This window comes from Hippichthys cyanospilos, chromosome 21 (assembly GCF_059441005.1).
Source record: "Hippichthys cyanospilos isolate Australia breed blue-spotted pipefish chromosome 21, RoL_Hcya_1.0, whole genome shotgun sequence".
Classification (NCBI taxonomy): Eukaryota; Metazoa; Chordata; class Actinopteri; order Syngnathiformes; family Syngnathidae; genus Hippichthys; species Hippichthys cyanospilos.
The window spans coordinates 6,254,605-6,276,879 of NC_142389.1; the positions used below are offsets into that span (position 1 = coordinate 6,254,605).

The following is a 22,275-nucleotide window of genomic DNA, read 5'->3' on the forward strand; positions in this document are numbered from 1 at the left end:
GCTATCGCACAACACCGGAGCACCACGCACACTCACCGCGGCACACCGATTTTTCAGGCCGCCTTCAGCCACCGAGAAGCGGACTAGCAAACCGGCAGGTCGTGGAGCTTTTTTTTTCTCTTTTCCCCGAGCCACACAACCAAACGAGAAAGCCCGACGGTAGACGCCTTCTTGGCCCCGGCCGAAGTGGGAAAAATCTGGTAAGTGAAGTCTTTCTTCTGTTGCTGAGCGAGAAAAACAGAAAGGAAGATTTTAAAGGACGTTTTTGTTTTTTTTTCCTCCGAGGCGCTTTGTAAAATATCCCCGAGTCATGCGTCAGCGGGCGAACACGTCCTAGCATTAGCAAACATGAACAGGCAGGATGCTAAGGAGACTTCCTCGACATGTCCTCACTTGAAAGACAATCTCGTTAGAGACCGCATTAACCTCCGTCCACACTATTAGAGACACGTCCTCTGGAGAGACAACTCTGTAGGGACTTTTTAACCTCATTGTAAACACTATTGAAGACACTTCCATTTTAACACGACGTGTCCTCATTTTAGACGTCTTCAATGGGACCATTTGTCTTCCGTGTGTGAAGACAGTGTGGAAAGACAGCATGACTTAAGACATGTCCTCATTGAAAAGACGTCTCTAGTGTATCCTCCTTGTAGAGAGACAACATGTCTTCAGTGTATGAACGCAACACGTTTAGAGAACAGATGAGTGTGTGAAGACAGGTTGGGGAAACACAACATGTCCATTTTGGAGAGACATATCCTTAGTCTAAATACTATGAAATCCTTGTAGAGACACAACAAGTCTTAAGACAACATGCAGAGAGGACACCTGAGTGTATACAAACACGATGACTAAAGACAACATGTTAATATTTGGGAGACATGTCCCAAGTGTAAAGACATGCTTTCCTTGTAGGATGACAACATGTCCTCATTGAAGAGACATGTCCATAATGTAAAGACAATGTTCTCCTTGTAAAGAAGACAACATGTCTTCAATGTAGGAAGACAACATGTTGAGAGAACATCTTTGTGTGTATAGTGACAATATGACGAAAGAAAACATGTCCACATTAGAGCCATGTCTCCAGAGTAAAGACATGCTTTCCTTGGAGGGAGACAACATGCCAAGTCTCGTAATGGTGACATGAGAGACAACATTCACTTGTCAACATGACAATTGAAAAAAATATCTGCAGCGTGTCCACATAATAGACATGTCTTCATTGTGTGGAGACACGCATCATAAATTTACTTGATGAAGGACAGCAATGTCTAGATTTGAGAAACATGTCCTTCTAAGAGACACTTCCTCAAGATTCGTAAGATATTTTTTTGAGTCGATTGCAGTGAAACATGACTAGAGACAAGATGTCTTCAGAAAAACTAATTAAAGACAGCATGTCTTCAATCCCTTGAAGCATATTTGGAGACAACAGAGACAGCTTGTCTGTGTGTAGACACGACTAGAGACGACATGTCCTCATGGGAGAGACACGGCAACGGTGTAAATAGTCCATGTCGTTCATGTGATGAGACAGCATGATTGGATCCAACATGTCCTCCGTGCGGAGAGACAACACTCCTTGCGTGTCGTTGCGTCCAGCTGGAGCCTTTCCCTCGCCACTTTCCTTTTGCGAGCTTTTCCAAGCGTGATGCCACTCCCCAAAATACTCTGGCGTCCTCTCTTCCGTGTGTGTTTTTCCAGGGAAGGAGACACAATACATAATTCACACATGAAACCGGCCGCACAGCTGGACTGGGGGACGCACAGCAGCCAACCAGCTTGCTAACAGACATTTTCCGCTTCAAAGACATACTGTGCGTTACGGGTGTATATTCATTCAGCAGTCCTTTTCATTTGAATTTAGACATGTACCTTTTTAATGTATTCTAAAACGGTTAAAAAGAAAATGTAACTGCTAGCTAAATGCTAGCATAATGCAAAGTGACATTTTTGGCAAAAAAAAAAAAGTTTGAATTATTCACTTTTGACACCAGGGCTGGGAAAGAAAGCAAATTATTCAATGAATTAGTCATTTTAAAAATGGACGATTTGAAAATGGGCTAAATTGTAAAATTATGGCAGAATGCTACATGGACGCTTTACAAGACGCTAGCTATTAGAAGCTAGCTATTTTTTGCATTAATTTGACCTAACATCTGATTTATATTCAATATATATATGTTATGGTTTATTATAGCAGGGTTAGGGTTCAAACTTTAATATAAAAGTTAATTTTAGTTCAAAATTTCAGTTAAAAAAACACTGATATTTTATACTAACAGTGTTGGCAACTCCAAGTAATCATAACTGTGTAAACATCAATCCTGTTAGCTTGTGCAGTGCGAAATATGTGCCAAAACAAATTCCAGTCATTTTGTAGAACAATTTACAATTTTAAGCCAAGTAAAAACATTTATCTAAAAGAAAATCCTGTGTAAAATGTTTCGAAAACAGTGTTAGCATTAAGCTAGCAGTTTTCAGAGGCAAAATAATTTTGTTGAACATATTTATTATTTTTTTTATTGTATTACGCTTGTTTTCCAGTAAAAATATTAAAACTTCAGCTACTTTTTTTGCGCTTTTGTTGTTACTTACATTAAAATGCATAAGCACATTAAATTTAGCTAAAGCTAATTTTCTACTCGTTAAAATGATGAATTAATCAAATTAATTCAGTTTATTCCCCGTCCCTACTGTTACAAAGTTGTTGTCATTTTTTTCTATTTTAAAAAAACACCGTAACTGATCGTCGTCGTTTCGCTGTCATGCTAGCTAGGCGCCGCTAATTTTGTGGTGTTCAGCCTCGATGAAAGTCTGCTCTTTCTCGATCGTCCTTCGCCTCCCGACAAGTCCTCTCCCCCGCCCGAAACATCGACGCGATGACCTTATGCGGAAGCGCTTCGAGTTCCCGCTATCGCGCGCTTCGCGTTACACGCAGTAGAGGGTAATTGCACAGCGGCTTGTCGGATGTTTTGCGTGCGTGTGACTGTTCATTGTGCTGCCGTTTCCTCCTGAGAAACGCGAGGCCTCGACCGTCATTCGATCCGGTCGCACGTGGCTTTGCAACGCTTCTCAGGCGCTAGCAAGAACCTGTGATTATTATTGTTACGTTAGGGTAACATCTGAAAGCGAAGAGGGGCAAGATTAGACCCTTGGGGTACTCCTACCGCTTATATCAGGAAGCAGAAAACCTTCCACTTGATTTTTGGAGTTTTTTTTTCTTAGATACACAGTCATAGGTGTGTGTTTGTGTGTGCGTGTGTGCGTGTGTGTTGGGTTAGCGCCATTAGCTCGCCTCCACAAGCCAAATTTTGAGGACAGTTTACCGCATTCAGTGTGGGCGCTACTTTTCTTGTAGGCATGTGGATTACTGACACTGAACATTATTTGCCTTACTCCAATTTAATCGACAGATAATCGACTCGTTAAGTGATAAATAATCTGCCAATTGCATTGATTAAATCATCTATAAAGATGAAAAGAGTTTTTCACGTCATCAGCTAAAAAAAAAATGCCCCCCCCAAAAAGGAAAAAAGGATCTGCCTGGTTTCATCCAGGATTTAAAAAAAAAAATCGGAGAATATTGCCAGTCGAGAAGCTGAAAATCTGCACATTTGTAACATTTAAGGCCTCGAAACGATTAATTATTCATCAAAAACATTTGTCGATTGGGCCCTCGAAAAATACAGTTTAGTAATAACCGATATTTGGAGCTGATATTCATTTTCAATAAAAAGGAACTATTGGCTTCAAAATTAAAAGCTAATTAATCGAACTTTGTTGAACATTTATGTAGATATCTTTCTTATAGCTGTCAAAATTAATCGATCAATTGATAACTAATCACTTATCAAATCAATCGACAACCATTTTAATAATCGAGTGTTCGTGTAGAGCCAATGGGTTTTGGTCTTCCGTTTGACTTTACTGCAAAATGAAATATTATCTGATTATTCGATTAATAGAGGAATTAATCGTTTCTAAAAATATTTAATCGTTACAGCCCTACGAATCTGTCGGCTTTCATACAGGACTTAAAAAAAATCTGAATATTTCACATCGAGAAGCTGAAAATCTGCTCTTTCGTACAATTTTCAGCAACGAGACGATTAATTGTCAAAAAAACGATTCTTGATTCTATGTTCCCACTCTAAGATACGATTTAAACATTAAAAAACACATTGAAAATTGTTGTTCTAATCTACTTCAAAGAAGAATTTAAAAGTTACTCCAGTTGCTAGTTTAAGGACAAAATGGCGGCATTTATTGCCGCTTAGGCAGACATTTTTCCGTCGTTAGGTGTCTTTTACTGGACCATAAAGATGCGTCCAGATGGCCGGATTTCAAAGGGTCTCAGCGAGGGTCTCCAATTGGCTCACCAAGACGTCGTTGCCGTGAATAATTCAGGTGTTTTCCACACGTCCCGCTTACGCCGTCCCGCAAAGGTAAATAGGACAGGAAGTTGGCACGCCATCACTCCCGATTACTTCCATCGGGAGCCTTATTTTTTTTTCTTTCTTTCATTTCCTTTCATCTCAAGAATCAAAATGAAGACGTTTTTTGGTTTAACGCTGTCAAAACAACTTGGACGCGGTCGCCGTCCCGGTGTCTCCGGCTCGTCTAAATTTGTTAGCCGACCTCGTGGGCTGACAAATCTTCCTCCAAAACAACAGTGGAATGTGCCGGAAAGATTTTGGTTCCCGCAAGAACTTGCTTGCCAACGGGCCCCCACGTGAGGAATCAGGAAACCACAAATTAGCCATTAAAAGTGTTTTAGGACGGAATAATGATTCATTTTTTCCGCCTTTGATAGTTTTTTTTCTCATTAATCGGAAAATGTTTTAAAGAAGGAATTTGAAGAAAATTCTAGAATCAAACATGGGGAAAACAGCGCTTGATTGGGTAAATTTCCAACTATAAGCCACTAGATTTTCCTCACGCTTTTTGAGGCATATCTGTAGTTCTCTTTACCTGCCAACAGGGGGCAATCTCCCAGTAAACAAATGAAGACAGAAGAAGACGCTATCAAAGTATTGATCTTGAGTTTTAACTGCTAACTTATTCACCTCCGGGGGGCACTTTCCACTAGTGAACACAATCAGGTGCCTTACTGTTTTGTTGATGCCACATTCTAACAATCCACTAAAAATACGCTGGTACTTATTTCTAAACATGCAGGCATGTTCTGAGAGTACAAAAATGCGACCTCAAACATGAGCATTTGCTGCACTTGAATAAAATAAATTGAAAATAAATTAAAGGACACCTGTGTATCAATATCACATGTTTTAAATGTAGATTGACTCTATCCAATTTTTTGTTGTTGTTGTTTTTATCAAACTGATACCAGTACTAAATTTGTATTCCACAATATTTTGGTATTATTAATTTTTTAATTTTTGTTCTTTTTAGTTATATTTTTAGAAACTATATCAAGCATTTGGCGAGTGCCAGAAAATTGACCAATTTTATTCATATATTTATTTATTTTATCAATATTGGTTGGATATTTAGCTGGCGGCTATGGAATGACCCATTGTATAGTTTTTTTTTTTTTTTAAATACCAAAACGTGTGCGATTTTACACTGATTACATTTGCATATATTGACAGATGATGGGATCATTTTTATTTTTCGTTATTATGAATACGGTGCGAATGCGTGACATCTGGCCTCTCTGGTGCAATTCCCTCACAAGCACGTCACGGAATATTACGGGAACGCTCCTACTTTTGCTTTTGTTTAAGCTTACCAACTCCGTTAGATAAGAGTGTGTGCGTGTGTGTTGAAACGAGCAGCCGAGGAGTGGGAGGACAAGTGTGTGCTACAAAGTGTGTGTCCGCGTGTGCTTGAATCTCAGCATGTTCAGACCCATCTGCCACACACACACACACACACATACACAGCTGCCATATGATTTATTAGCGTGCATTATTATTAAAAGCGCGATTGCGACATTTATCAAATCACCCATGCACATTTTGCAATACGCGAACTTTCAAAGTCAGGCTTAAAGTTCACTTGTTTAGTCAAAATATCACTGGTCCAAATTATTTATTTATTTTTTTAAACATTGCTTTTTTGCTGAAAATGGCAGCTATTGGCTGTTTTGTTCACAAGCGAACCTGATTTATTTCTGTGGCGCCATCTGGTGGCAACTTGGTGTTATTTCCTCCCCAATTCCGATGTCCTGTTGTGTTGGAGTTTGACTTTGTTCTGATGTTGGCCCAAAATTTTTTTAGTTTATTTTATTCAAACGCTGTCGGTTCTCATGTTTAACCTCAAATGGCCCATTTTTCTCATACCATTTGTTGTTTTCTTTTGGTTTGATTATTACATTAAAGCCTTTTATTAATTTTTTTGTTTTAATAGTACTTCTCGCATTTCATATTAAAATAAGAATAAAAAAAAACATTAATCATTTCCGCTGATATTGGATCGATATTGTTATTGGACCGGCTGTAATATCAGTATTGTATCATAACACACCTAAAGATAACGTCAGTTTGTGCTAGCTTGTTGTTTAGGTTAGCATGCTAACTGTAATATCTGATATTAGCAGTCATATACAGGACTCATTTATTGTTTTGTTTATTTTATTCAAGTGCAATTTATGTAAAGCAAGCATTTAGAACAAACCAGTCATATTTTCTCATACCTACTATTGTTTACAATTATTGCTTTGCTTGATTAGTACCACTTGATATATATCTAAAGTGAAAAAGTTGTATGTTTAAAGGTAACGTCTGTTTGTGCTAGCTTGTTTTTTTTAGGCTATTATGCTAACTGCTACAATTGACGAGCACATAAAGGTGATTTGTTTGTTGAAAATTGAAGTCACTGCATCGTCATTTTTTTCTAACATGGTTTCATGATCACGTACAGGTTTAGAAACTCCGATTTTAAATTGTTAGCAGCCGTGCTAATAAAGTTAATTCAAAATAGGGAAACCGACACCAAATGCTTGGCGAGATTTTTTTTGGTCTTATTATAAAATCTTATATACAATTTGACTTTGCGGCTTGACGCTTAATGCCTGTGTGTAATTTTGTGTGTATGTGAGTGTGTGTTTAGTCTTACACACCTGTTGAATTTCAATGACGGGAGATTATAGTGTAAAACAGCAACAGTTTGAGGCTCGTTATCTGTGGAGAGGACGCCCCGCTGGGAGCAGTTTTTGATCAGCCTGCCAAATGGAATCCAAATGCATCAAAGTACAAACATTTGTCGGAATCAAAGCGAAAATGGCGTCAGGTGTTTTTTTTTTTTCTTTTTTCTTTTTTATCACAGATGGCAGGCAACCTGCGCTTGTACTTATGTGTTTACGTAGGACTTGTAGGCTTTTGTTGTACAGCAAAACCTCGCAGTTTGACCTTGGGAAGACGATGGGGGTTGCCACGGTAACCGTCAACAGCTGTAATGTTATTTTAGGCGTTTCTGCACGTTAATTCCAATATTCTTGACGATCAAATAGTTTTCTTTACTACCATTTCCTTAAAGTCAACCAATTCTTTACTTATATAATGCCCATTTATTCAACTCACATTTGGAAAATAAATCAGTTATTTCTGCGTTTGTCATCCCTTTGTTCCCCGAAACAAAACCTAAATGTGTTCCAGATAACACCTTGACAACATGTTGTCTTACATTGCGTACGTGTGTGTAGCGTTTACACCGTGTTTTGTGTGTGTGCGTGCTTAAGTGCCAGAGTCACAGAGGGGGCCGCTGTTCGCCTGGCTCGTGGCGCGCGTCGCCGTGGCAACAGCTCCGGCAGCGCCGCGTGAAGTGGAAGGAAGGAAGACGCTCGCTTCCCTCCATGAATACTTAATTGGGTGATGTCACGCCTTTAATTGAGGCTTTAATTGTGCCAGCGCCGGGGAACATACAGCACGATTCAAATTACGATTCGTATTTTCGGTCGTATTTCATGGTGTGGGACTTTATACTATACTTTAGTCAAATAAAAATTCAATCAAAATGCGTCCAAAAATTCAACAAAATGTGTTAAAAGCTAACACTTCCCAAAAGCTAAATGCTAAGATAGAATTTTAAAGCATCGGTGTCCAAACGCAGGCACCATTTCTTTTGAAGCGGCCCGCACCATATACAAAAAGGATATTTGCTACTTCAATATACCATAACTCCCCAAATATAAGAGACTTTTTTTTTCCAAAAATGAAGGCTAAAACTATGGGTGTGTCCTATAAATGGTAACTTAACTCATGCAGTGCCATGGACGATTATTCTCGCCTTTTAAAATAGTAATAACAATAATAAATAATACAATTCTGGTCAAATACGTTTTTGAATGGAGAGGAGCTGTCACCCTTGATTAATGCGTAGATAATGTAAGTCAATCGAGCACTGTAGTGATAACTGTGACCCAACCCGGTCAACAATTCTTTGGCGTACCACTAGGTGGATCCTTCGCAATATAAATTGAGAATCTGCTTGATGTGAGTTGTACACGCTGGTGTGGCGTGTGGAAAATTGTTGTGAGAAGCAGGAAGTTCAAGGGAGAACTTGTGCGAGCGTGCTCTTTGTTTAACTTCCCGTTCTTGTCTTGTCGCAGAACACGAGACGTGGGGCTAAGACAGGAGGACGAAGGATCTCCTCTGCGCTCCACTTGTGGATTCTTTTGCTTTTTTGGAGGGTTCGTTTTCCGTCCCTGAAAGAGACCCAAATCATCATCGAGAGAAATGTAAGGGGTTCAAAGTCTTCAGTTGTCTTTTGTTCTTTCGAAACGGTCCCCAAAGGAGGTTTTGTATTTTTGACGTCCACCCGCGTCAATCATGGGCTCGGAGAAAGACTCGGAGTCGCCGCACTCCTCGCTGAGCGGCGTCCCCAACCCGAAGTGTCGGGCGGCTGGGAAACGCCGACGCCGCATCTCTTTCCAGAGCCTGTTCCACGGCAAGCGGGGCTCCCGGGCGGCCAAGGGCCCCAAAGGAGGAGGGGCCGCCACCCCGTTGTCCCACCTGCCCCATGCTCAGCAGCAGCTGCTGCTACCGTCCACCGCCTTGGGCCCGGCCGCCCCGGTGCCACCCGCCGCCGCCGCCGTCGCCCTCGGGCCAGAGGAAGCCGCCCCCGGCGGCCCCTCCAGGCGGCCCTCGTCCAGCCAGGCCTCCCTAGGCGGCGAGGCGGCGTCGGGCGACGGCGACTTCCTGGAGTGCCCCCTGTGCCTGGTGCGCCAACCGGCCGAGCAGCTCCCCGAGCTGCTGGGCTGCAGCCACCGCTCCTGCCTGTGCTGCCTTCGCCAGTACCTGCGCATCGAGATCACCGAGAGCCGCGTCCAGCTCAGCTGCCCCGAGTGCGCCGAGCGCCTGGTGCCCCGCCAGGTGGCCGACATCTTGGACGACGCCGCCCTGCTGGACAAGTACGAGGAGTTCCTGCTGCGCCGGTGCCTCGCCTCCGACCCCGACTGCCGCTGGTGCCCGGCGCCCGATTGCGGGTAAGCGTTGCGCAAAGCGCTACAGGGACCTCGGGCTAAAATTTTTAAGCCGTGATAGCAAAGCAGCTAGCTCGTAGCTGATGCCAAATTAGCTTCGCGGCTAAGGGTTACGCTCGTAATTTCCGCGTAGCCACGAAAGATAGCGGGTGGCGCTTGATTGTGGGTAAGCATGACACCGCACTTCAGAGAGCTCAGGCTAAAATGGTTAGCCGTGCTAGCAAGCTAGCTTACCCGTACGTGATGACAAATTAGCTTAGCGCCTAGCGTTGCGCCGGTAGTTCCCGGGTCGCCGCGAAACATAGTGGGTGGCGCTCGATTGCATGACGCCGCATTTCAGGGAAAACGGACTAAAATGGATCGCCATGCTAGCAAGCCAGCTAGCTTGTAGTTGATAGTAAATTAGCTTAACGCCTAGTGCATGAGTGTCCAAACTTTTTCCTTTGAGGGCCAGATAGAGAAAATTAGAATGATGTAACGGCCACATTATGATGATTTTACTATAGCTAATTAAACAGTTTCGAAATTGATCAATCAAGCAAGTTTTGACTGTCTACATGTTGTTTTTTAAAAAAAAATACGCTACATCAAGGCTTTCTGTTAAACGTGAGGCAAATTTGGATTTTTATTTCCCACATTGTAACTCTGTCTTCCAATCAAACATTTAGATTTTTTTTTCAGCTAGCATTGCGAGCTACGTCTAAATAAAATTTTAGCATATTCCACTGCCCACAAAAATATAGTTGGCGGGCCACAAATGCACCCTGGACCGTAGTTTCAACACCTCTGGCCAAGCGTTACACTGGTAGTGGTTGGCGCCTGATTTAGTCATTTTTATTATTATATAATAAATATATTATTATTATTATTACTAACTTTTCACAATAATCTGTTACCTTTTTTTTTTATCTTGCACTTGACTAATACTCCATAAATATAACAAAAAAAAGTATACTAAAACAAGGTATTTTCTAGAAAGTAAAAACATGCTCTAAAATCTACATGAATTGAATTTAAAAACAAAAAGTCAACACAAATTATAAACTATCATAACCCTGCTCCCAAATCGCCAGCCATTTTGTTCTCAAATTCCAATTACGTCAATGGGGAAATATACTCAGAAGGTGGCCGCTTGAAAATTTGAACCCAAATTCATCGAAGGTCCAAAATATTAGGAACAGCGCTCGGTGTCACACAGGAGAAGAAAGAAAAATCTGTTCACTGTACATTTTCCGACTGTAGCGTGCGAATGGCTTCTCATGATGTTGCGTGAGCGTTTTGTGGCTTAATCAGCCGCTCACTGTAAAGTCCCCATGAGCGCACAGGAAGTTTAGGAAATGACGGCACACTTTGTGGGTGCGAAATTCACAATTGTTCCCGTCACCCGCCTTCCCCTTTCCTCCCCAATCTGGAATTCAGACCGTTGCTTCAGGTCAGCCTCCGTCTGGCCGCGTCTGATAAGGGCATAAGGGCGGAGTTATTTTGGCCTCGGCGATGATTACTGGAAAAAGTTATTATGCCTTTATTTTTAGATTTACTTTATCTTTTTATACGGACATATTTTGGCTTTCGTCATTTTTGTACGCTTCCCTCGCTATTATTTTCTTATTTGCATTTTTCCTTATAATGGAACATTTTTTATCCCAAAAATGCCTTTTCATTTCTAATGGGGGTTTAAAAAATGTGTTTGCATTAGAAATTTTGAATGTTCGGTTCATTTAATTCATGATGGCAAAGATTTTCGATCACCCCACAGGCCCAAAAAAATCGATATTTTTACATCACCACAAAATCATTATTCTGCATATAAAATCAAATTACTTTTACTTCCGCACTGTTTCATTCCAACTTGGAATTCTTCAACTCACCCCTACCAAGATTTTTCATCAATTTGTTTTGTTCCTTCTGATTTGCACATTTTTGACTAATTCAAAACAATCCAACTTTGAACTCTTTATCTCATGCCCAAAATAAATTGTATTGCCCAAATTTTCAAACTAACCCATAAAATATCCATTTTTTTTCTTGTTAATAGACCATTAGACCCATTCTCACTTTCCAAATTTATACTCCTCAGCTCATCTTTTCTACAACATTTAAAAATATTTTTTTAAAAAAAGGTAACATTTTAAGTGTTTTTTTTTTTCATTTTTCTAATTTCAGCATTGATTTAACTGATTTCAAGTTTCAACTTGAACTTGATCAGGTTTACGATTATTTCCCCAAATTTCTAAATGTAATATTTAGTTTTTACCTGTTATTCTTTGACCCACTTTCACATTCCAAATTCCAACTCTTATTCTCTACAATATTTCCAAATTGAAAAATGAAGCCGAATTCAAAATCTCCTTTTTTTTCAGCCCTCTAAATTCAACATCGCATTGACTGATTTCAACCGTTTCAACTTGAACCCGATGAGATCATAGCCATTACAATCGTTCCACCAACATTACTAAATTTCATGTCTTAAGCTTTTCACTTTTATTCCTCACCTTCCAAATTTCAACTATTCAACTTATATTTGCCTCTACATCATTTCAAAAATGAAAAAATAAGCCAAAATTTTTACCATATATTCACTCAAAACAGCTCTACTATTTTCCATGAAAGCGCACTGCATCCTTGCACAATTCTTCCTTCGGCCTTCTCATGCAATTTCTCCAGAAATTGCTTCATCTACTTATCCAAACAAACTATTTCAACATCCAAAAACGACCAGGCCAAATCGTCCCGCTTTCAAAATAAGACGCGGGCCTCCAGCATCAAAGTTTGCGCACCCTTGGACTCGAGTAAAGGTTACGCACATACGCGCGTACGTCATCTTTTTGGTGATAAACACCTGAAAGCCGGGCCGCAAAGCAGCCGCGTGCCTGCGTCAGCAATATGGCGGCCAGCCCGCCCGCTGACCTCGATTCATAGGATGATGCCGAGTCTGACGCCAGCGCTGAGTCACCCCCGTCTCTCTCTGCTCGGCGCCGTTTGACTAATTCCGAGGGGGTGCGCAAACGGCAGCTGCGGCCTCACAAGGCGGGCCGGGCACCTGCCGGCGCCTTTTTGCATCATAGGAGACCTCGCAGCGGGAAGTCCATATTTGCTTATGCTTAGGTCCACCGCACCCAACAAATGTCCCAACGTGACATCGGAAATTCAATTTGACATCAGGAGCAAACCAGTTTGTGACTTGTATGATTCCTGATCACGGGTGTGAAAGTCAAGGCTCGGGGGGCCCGATCCGGCCCGCCGCGTCATGGTATGGGGCCCCGCAAAATGCTAATTATGACTTCAAGTTCCCGGCTAAAATACCACATTTGCAAGGAGGCTTCACTTTTTAACTTTTTTTTTTTTTTTGTGACTCAAGTGAAACTGTTCTCCGGGAAAGTCACAAATTTTCCCCCTCTCCAAAGATGAAAAGCGGCAATAAAACAGGCCAAAATCCAGACATTTCCATCAAAATGTTCTTTTCAACTCTTAGCGATATTATACTTAGCCGTAGTTATCTGATGTTGTGGGACACGGGTGTCAAACTCACGGCCCGGGGGCCTTATGCGGCCCATCACATCATTTTTATGTGGCCCGGAAAATTTTTGGCTAAAATGCAGAATTTGTGAGTCGTCTTCATTTTTTCAATTATTTGTGAAACAACAAAAAATGTTTGTTTCCAATCCCATTTTTTGAACATATTTTACTGGCCTAAAATTTTAAAACTTAGTAAACGTGTGACGATCATACTTAAGATTTTCTTGACTTCACAAAAAATGGGTTTAACACCCCTGTTCTTGACTGACTCAGGTGGAAACAATTCTACGAGAAAGTCACAAATTTTATCCCTCTCCACGAGGAGAAGTGGCAATAAAACAGGCCAAAATCCCGTTTTGAATGACTTTTCCATCAAAATTGTATTTTCAACGGTAACGATACTTCAATTGCCAAAATCCTAACTGGGATACAACCACACAGTCAAGGCCCGCTATTAACCAGGCATCACAACTGGCCCAAATTCTCATATAATCGACGCCCTTTGAAATACGTGAAAACACGCTAATAACTAATCACTGAAAATTCTTCGTAAACATTAATTTGACTGAGAATAGTCAAAACAAGAACAAAATATTGGACAAGAAAATAAAAAAACATCAATGAACTAAAAAAAAAATCAAACGTGATCAAGGAAGGAATTTAAACAAAAAGCCCATTACTGCCACCTAGAGGTCTGGAGTGCATACTAATTTAGCCTTGGTTGTCTTCAATTGACTTGCTGTCATATTTTTAAATTCACGGTTTGTCTTCCCAGTATGTTTATGCGTCGGCAAACCGGCAAAAGTCGCAGTCGCAACGGCACCCAAAAGTCATCACGGCGTGGGCGGCGGTAATAAGAACGTTCCGTAAGCTAACCCACGAAGCTCGACCAACGTTCCGAGCTATAAATCGGCCGCGCTTCATCCTATCGCGAAAGAGCGTCGGGCCCGCCGCTGCGGATGTCAGTTGCCACGGCGACGCCCGATGCGAAATCCAGGCGGCGTTGCCGGGGGTAACGGGACCTCATTGAACACGTCGGCGCACGCCGACGGCGCTCGCTGTTTGGGACATTGTGCATTGTGCGGTGTGTGTTTGTGGGTGTGTGTTTTCACACTTGAATTGCGTCCCGGCGTGAAATGCATCATTCTGTTGCTGTGCAGGCTCAGCAGCATTCCCCGACACAACGCTCACAACGTATCTGCTTTTGTAAACCTCCTCCGTGCGGCCGTGGCGTCTGCGTGTCCTTTTCTGTCCTCGCGTGTCTTCTTTTGTCCGCCTGTCGCATTGACATCTATTTTCAGACCCTCGTTTACCCAAATATTTTTGGGAAAAAAAATACTGTAAATAAATACCTGGGCTTGAGTGTCTGGATTCCGTAAAAGCATATAAATACATCTTTCGCATTGAATGAGTCTTTAAATTATACCATTTTAATAAATATTAATATTATATTTATTGTTTTAGTTTTCCCTCACTTGTTGCTGCGATTATGTTCTAAAAATACCTGCAAAAAGTGAAATCCGAGAAGTAGATGTTTTTATATATATTTATTTCATTTAGAGTGTTTTTCATTTTTGGGTTTTGTTTATAAATGTTTTCCTTTGTATTTTTTTCATCTTATTTTTTTCCTTTTACATATTAGTTTTTTATCCATTCTATTGTTTTGTTTATTCTATCTTTTTTTTTATTTACAATGGTTTTGTGTATTCAAAGTGCTTTTTTGTTTATCATATTTTTTTATTTTTAATATGCTATATGTTTTTCAGCAGCATTTGCTCATTTACTTTTACAGTTATGTTTTTTTTGTTTTAAATATTTTATTTACAGTTTTTTTTAGATTATGAATTTATTATTTTTATAATCTATTATTTTTGATTCTTTTATTATTTTTTTCATTTTTAAACTTTGTTTTTCCATTTACAGTATGTTTTTAATCATTCAATCCATATATTTTTTCAATTACAATGTTTTTGCGTATTATAAGTGCATTTATGTCCATCATAATTGTGTTTTTTTTCATTATGCTGCATATACAGATTCCATTTACAGCATTTTTTGTTTACTTTTCTTATTATTTTACTTTTATTTTGTTGACATTTAGTTTTTTTTCCATATATTATGTTTTAAAGCATGAAAACCCCTTTCCTTTTTTTACGTTTCTCAGACATTTCTCATTTACTCTCCAAATTCAAACCGATGAAAAAAGAAACACATTTTCGCGAGGGAACGCCCTATCAGAGCAACCTAGCATTTTTTTGCAGGGGTGTGTAGATTTTCTCCAACCGCTCTGTAGTTTGTTGTGTACCTGTATTTTAGTGATCACGCGTCTTTTGGTTTGCAGGTTCGCCGTGATCGCCTCGGGCTGCGCCAGCTGCCCCCGGCTGGTGTGCCGGCGCGAGGGCTGCGGCGCCGAGTTCTGCTACCACTGCAAGCAGGCCTGGCACCCCAACCAGACCTGTGACTCGGCCCGCCAGCAGAGGGCGCAGTCTTTGCACACGCATAGCACCCACTCCCCCAGCTACACCCAGGAGCAGGGGCCCGGTAAGGACCCCCCATTTGAGTCTACTTCGTCGTAGCGTTTTTAAAAAAGTTAGCGCGATCGCTGACATTTTTTTTTTTTTCCGTTCTCGAAAACAAGAAAAAAAAAGTTCCAAACAAGTCAAACGACTGAGTGCGCACGGACATCATCATCACTTTGGCATATTGAATTGATATTGTGACAGGAAGTTATAAATAATATGCTATAGGGCTAATGATATGTGAATCTTTGCGTTCTTCAGCTTTAACATCTTTATTTTCTTTAATTTTCATGAATGAGTAAATAAGTGGGACTTGGGCTTATAAAAAAAAAACTTTAAAATACAACTTTGGGATTGAGCACGTTAAAGATGTGTCATTTTTTTGAAGAATATTTGAATGCATTGAATCGCAACAATTTCCGGTTCCGTTTTTGCTGTCGAACAATCATATTTTTCATAGAATTAAAACAGTAATATTGCAAAAATAGTTGTATCATTCAGCTTAAAGTTTTGTAAAAATCTTTGTTAATGTGAAGAAGACTCATCTGTTTTGAAAAAAATATAACTTTTAACATTTAAACTTTTTTGTCTCAAAAAATAGGAATTTGTTCTACATTTTTGGCTTTGTTGCTAAGCTAAACTAAGCTAGGCTAAAGTTAGCCCACCCGACATTGACTCCTCATATCAACATCGCATCTTAAAAAGCATGTACATGGATGAGCTAAAAAAAAAAAAATAACAATGGAGGACGGTGAGGATGCAAGTTATCTGAAAGAGCGTGATTAAAAAAACTAAAGCAAACACAAACCCACGAGACATCTTTGAACTGAAATGCCAAACTGGCCTTTAAAGGGCAGCAGGTGTGCTTCCAGCATCCAGATTTGAAACAAACACACCTTCCCTGCCAAAATAATCGTCGAGTTGCTCAAGCATCTTGCATTACCTCCCCCAAGGAACTTTTGGGATTCATTTTAATTTTCTCTTATTGTGGAAGGACACTGTACAATGTTTACAACAATAAAGAAGGAAATAGAAAAAAAAATGGCCAAATTTGACCATCTAGATTCAACATGTTCAGTTTAATTGAGCGATTGGTTTGTCTTGCGTGTGCGCCCCCTAGCGGACGACATCAAGCCGTGTCCGCGCTGCGGCGCTTACATCATCAAGATGAACGACGGCAGCTGCAATCACATGACCTGCGCCGTTTGCGGCTGCGAGTTCTGCTGGCTCTGCATGAAGGAGATTTCGGACCTGCACTACCTCAGGTAGCCGCCCTCCGGTCTTATCCTCTTTTCAAATTAGCATGCTAAGCTAACCGGCTAGTTGCTGGAGCGTCATCATTTGCAGTTTTAGGCGTATAGAAAATACTGTTTTTTAGAATATTGTATTTTGACATATTAAAATGATAAATATGTTCACAAGGTTCAAAAGTTTATGACTATACTACCCATTTAATAATAGATTTCATTTAGGGATTTTTATTTTCCTAAAGTCCGCTAGCTGAATGCTAACATTTAATGCAAAACACCTTAGACGGGCTAATCAAATTTAGCACATTTACCCTAAAGCAAATTTTTTGCAACAAAGAAACGAAATGCCCGCAAATATGAGTATAAATATTTGGCATACTTCACATTTTCATCCAAAAGTGCTTCTAACATTATAAGGTTATGTTTTATTGTAAAATTCAGTATATCACATTGTTGCAGCTTGGCAATGGCAGCAATTAGCTGCATACCGCTTCTTCACGTAAAAGTGTTTTTTTTTCCCAAAAATTAATGTATTTTTGGTGGTAGAGACGCTCTCTATTTTTTTTCAAATATGGTTTAGATTTATTGTAAAATTCGTCTTGTCAATTGCAGCAGCTCGTCAGATGCCACTTCTACCTGTTAATGTAATTTTTGTCCCAAAGACACATTTATTTTTGTCGACAGAAACTTTTCACACTTTGCTTTTATGTATCCACATGTATTCATGAGGTTATAAGTATGGTTATGATTTATTGTAAAATTCAATGTACAATATTGTGTCAGCTTGGCATTGGCAACAGCTCAACCTGTAAACGTCATTTTTGTTGCGAAAACTCATTCAAGGCAACGGAGACTCTCCACACTTGGCTTTTTCATCCAGTTACATTTGAAATGACAATTATGGTGAAGTATTCGAACCTCCATCCTCATCCTGGTGTTTCCCGGGCAGTCCGTCCGGCTGCACCTTCTGGGGCAAGAAGCCGTGGAGCAGGAAGAAGAAGATCCTGTGGCAGTTGGGCACGCTCATCGGCGCCCCCGTGGGCATCACTCTCATCGCCGGCATCGCCATCCCCGCCATGGTCATCGGCATCCCCGTTTACGTGGGACGCAAGGTGAGACGCACTTCCTCGAGAAGCTCAAGAATTAGTTGAAAATATGAGACGAATTTTGATGAATTTATTCAAATGGATCCATTTTCCTCAATGATCCGATGAGGAAATCGATCTGCAAAAATGTTCACCTTTTGCGTGATGTTATTTTGACGTTGTTGTGTGTTCTGCAGATCCACGCCCACTACGAAGTGAAGAAGACGTCTCGCCATCGTCGCAACTTGGCCATCACGGGGGGCGTGGCCTTGTCCATCCTCACTGCGCCGGTCATCGCCGCCGTCAGCGTAGGTGAGAGGCCGCCGTCACGCCAATTTTATTTATTTTTTTTAGCCGCTGTCATATGCTCACGGCCTTTTGGTTCCTCGCCAGGCATCGGTGTGCCCATCATGCTGGCATACGTTTACGGCGTGGTGCCCATCTCGCTGTGCCGAGGCGGCGGCTGCGGCGTGAGCAGAGGGAAGGGGCGGGGAGTGCGCATCGACTTTGACGAGGACGACGGACCAATCACTGGTTAGAAACGAATTTATTTGATTATCTTCCATAACCAGTTTGTTAGAAGACAATTCGGGCCAGTGAAGGAAAAAAATAAACTTTTAATATGTTTGTATTACTGTTGTGGTTCAGTGGCGGATGCTTGGCGAGCTCTCAAGTCCCCCAGCTTGGGCGAGAGCAGCCTGGACGGCGCTGTGAGCGGTCTGAGCACCACCTCCCCCAGCGAGGGCCTCTCGGGGGTACCGGGGACCGTCGGGGACACGCCCCACTTCAACACCTTGGCCGGCGGCGCCCTGGGCGCCCGTACCGGCAAATACAGCAGGTGAGGTGCGCGGCGCGGAAACGCTTCCAGATGGAGTCCGACCCACCGTCCTTTTGTGCGCCGGTGCAGGTTGGAGGTCCAGGCGGCGGAGCTGGCCAAGGAGTCGGCCCAGAAGGAGACGGGGAGCTTGGGGGCGGGCAGCGACTGCGCCAGTACGCGCGGGATGGCCGGGTCCATCATCTCCTCATACACGCTGCCCGACAGGTAAGTCACGCCTGAAAAGACACAGGAAGTCGGCCACGTTGCTTTGAACTGGCCGTTTTAGGCTCATTCCATCCAGTCAGTCAACTTTTTGAAAATTCAGCCCCCAAAACCGGTTTCACCGAGCTAAACGAATTTCGGTGGACTCGTCTATCAAGAGTAAATCCACAAAAAAGTCTCAAGAAGCCATGAGTGAAAAGAGGCAGGAAGTCAGCCATTTTAGTTTGAATTGGACATTTTAAGCTCATTTTGTGCCCAGTAACTCAGCTATGAAAATTCAGCCCCTGAAATCAGTTTCACCTTGCAAAATTAAATTTGGCAACCATGTAGACACACAATTATATTGCACAATTACACAATTGTATCTGGTGTATTGGACATACTAGATTGTCCTTAGGTGTGAATAGTTGTTGGTCTCTGCATGCCCTGCAATTGGCTGGCAACTAGTTCAGGATGTCCCGAAGTCAGCTGGGATAGGTACCAGCAAGCCTGCGTCCCTTGTGAGGCGAATGGATGGATGGATATCTATTATGAGCAGACCCACAAAAAAAAGAAAAAATAGTCCTAAAAAACCATGACTCGGAAGCCCCAGGAAGTCCACCATTTGGTCGAGCTCATGAATCGTGGATATGTTTGGCGTCCTCAGGGAGTGCACCAACCTGGAAATCCAAGTGGACATCGAGACCAAACCCAGCCACCTCTGCCTGACCAGCGAGGAGGACCTGGGCCCGGCCGCCCCCCCGTCGGCGGCGGCGAGCTCCTCGGTTGCGGACGAGCCCCTGGACTGCAGCTCGCGACGCGGCGGCGCCCCGGGCCTGTCGCCGGGCGGCTCGGCGCGGGACGAGGAGGACGGCCTGGGCGACGTGACGCTGGCCCAGCCGGAGAGCATCCGCAGCGACCTGGAGATGTCCGACACGCAGTCGGACGACATGGCCGAGCTGACCTCGGACGACTGCGACTCGCCGCGGCCCAAGGGAGCGCCGGCCGCCTCCTGCCGGGCCCTCAGCACCCCCACGGAAGGCCTTCACTGTCCCGCCGACGCCAACGTGGTCCTGTACGTGTGAGATGCCGGAAACTTTGGAAAGATCTTTGAGTTTTTATCCCGTGTCCTCGATATCCCAAGACCCAAATGTCTTTCCATTGACAGCAGCTCTCAGGAACGCACAACAAACATTCTTTCTCTTTTTTGCTGCTTTTTTTGTTGTTTTTTTTTGCATCCTGCAGACGCCACCCTGACAATCTCCTCATTGTCAGAGTTCTACCTCTGAGATTTTTACAAACGCGTTTACTCCCTGGTGCAAAATGCCTTGGCTACTACTTTAGAAAAACAAACAAAAAGAAAAACACAAGAGGTACACGTTTTACACACAAGTGGGTGAAACCCACGCCAGCAGGAGGCGATAATTCTCACACGCCTGAGTCAAACTGTGGCTTTTTTTCTCTCTTACTTTCTCTATTTAACTTATTTGCTGTGTGCGCATGAGCCGAATGTGAAACCAACTTTTACTAACAGACAATACACAAAACGTTTAATCAGTCCGAAACAATGATTTACACAAAAATTACACAAACTTTCAGAGGCACAGACAGTCCAGCGGCGCCTTGAGATACAAGTGACCCGACTTGTATTTTGAGGTATGGCCCGACTTTTATTTTGTTTGCATCATTTATACTAGCTTGTATATTCTCTTGAGACCCATCCTATTTATTTTTGTCCACTGTTGTGTCCATTTTGTCGCAGCAAGGCAGCAAAGTTACTTGCGTCCCCAGGATGTCCTCGACTAAGCACACCAGGACTTAGTAAGATGACTCGAAGGAGTCAAAAGACCACAAACAAGTGTCCACAACTGGACACAAATGAATTAACTGGATCTCATAAGGATAAATATTTTTTTATCCTCTGTAAAAAACATGACGTTCACAGTCACGGTAGTTGTGAAACTCTTCTGCGTTTGCAACTGTGTGACTGCAATATGCTGCCCCCAGTGGCTAAGAAGGAAATGATTTATAATGATGAATCTCTTTATTTACACTATTTAATTACATTAACACTATATATTTTCACAAGTGAAAATTCTATTGAGAGCATTTTTTCTCAATAACTCAGGCTCAAATTTTGAGCTTTTTTTTTTGAGTAAAAAATGGCTCATAAAATATTAATGTGGAATAGTCAAAGGTTTTTGATTTCCTGCCTGGAAAGGATTAAAGATATTGCGTTTTTTGTTGAGCGTTCAACAAATTCATGGCATTTTCATTCATTTCGGCGAGGAAAGATGATCTGAGTTACAAGTTACGTCATCAAACTTGTGTCTCAAGGCGCCACTCTATTAGTTTCTACCAGCAACGAAAATAACAACAATCTAAGTATGTAAGTAAGTGTGTGTGTCTGTGTGTGTGTGCATATATGTGATTACCATACTGCGTTTTTTTTTTCCATTTGTTTTGTTTTGAATGCACACTTTTGCACTTTACCGAAATATGTCTTTATTTTTTTTGGGCCTTCTTATTATCATTTGTTTGCATTTAAAGGAGACATATTGTGCATCCACACACAATTTTAAATAATTCTGAGTTGTCTTATTATCATTGTTTAAAAAGTTAAACAAAAGACACATTTCATAGTATGTGGATAAAATAAAACAAAAAAAAAGCTCATGGATAAAAACATGATTTTCACTCAATGTGTCAATTTTTCATACATTTTGCTGTGTGTATGTGGCGTATGGGTGTGTCGCTTTTCTATACGTCTCCTATCAGTTGCATACAACCAAACTCGAGCTCACACCAGGATGCCTTTTGTGTTACATTTGACTCGTGTTAACCTCCAAAATTTTTTTTTTTTTATACATTTTGGATTCTTTTTTAAATATTTTAATTGCCATTTTGGAGGGAAACACCAGTGGTCGTTTTAATCATTTTCACTGGCCTGAATTGTTTCTCAGCTTGCCTATAAAGAAAAAAAAGGGGTGGAAAAAAACACTTTCTTGAATTTGCGTGGAATGTTTATGTCCGAGTAGCTTCTTCTCGCCTTCAGCTGCTTGTTTCATTTGCTGCACTTTTCACTAGTTTTATTTTACTGCCTGCCTGGGACAAACCACTCGAATGTACCACGGGCCCTGACTGGATATATTTGGATGAAAACAATATAGATCTAGCAATATTTAAGTTGATCTGCTCATGTACTTCCTGTCACTGTCAAAGTCTCACCCCGGCGTGATGACGCACATGCAGGACTGTGAATGACTTCTTTTTTTGTGAGGAAAAATAAACACAATCTGATGTTTACCAAAGCAGTATAAATGCTTCTCTTTTTCATTGTTTTCCCAGAAAATTCTACAAAAATCCCGTAATTCTTGGATTAAAGGGTCAATTATTATATGGATGGACAATATCGAGCGAAATCTAATTTTAG

The 22,275-nt window shown here is 41.6% G+C and overlaps 1 protein-coding gene across 1 annotated transcript; it reads left to right on the forward strand.

The window, feature by feature from the left end:
- Window positions 1–22,153, forward strand: rnf19b (ring finger protein 19B). Its single transcript, XM_088405304.1, has 10 exons — window positions 1–200; window positions 8,582–9,457; window positions 15,312–15,511; window positions 16,610–16,754; window positions 17,689–17,851; window positions 18,022–18,136; window positions 18,218–18,358; window positions 18,473–18,662; window positions 18,732–18,866; window positions 19,510–22,153. Exons 2-10 carry the CDS (start codon window positions 8,802–8,804, stop codon window positions 19,925–19,927), a joined length of 2,163 nt encoding a protein of 720 aa, XP_088261430.1. The 5' UTR covers window positions 1–200; window positions 8,582–8,801; the 3' UTR covers window positions 19,928–22,153.
- The last annotated feature ends 122 nt before the right edge of the window (window positions 22,154–22,275 follow it).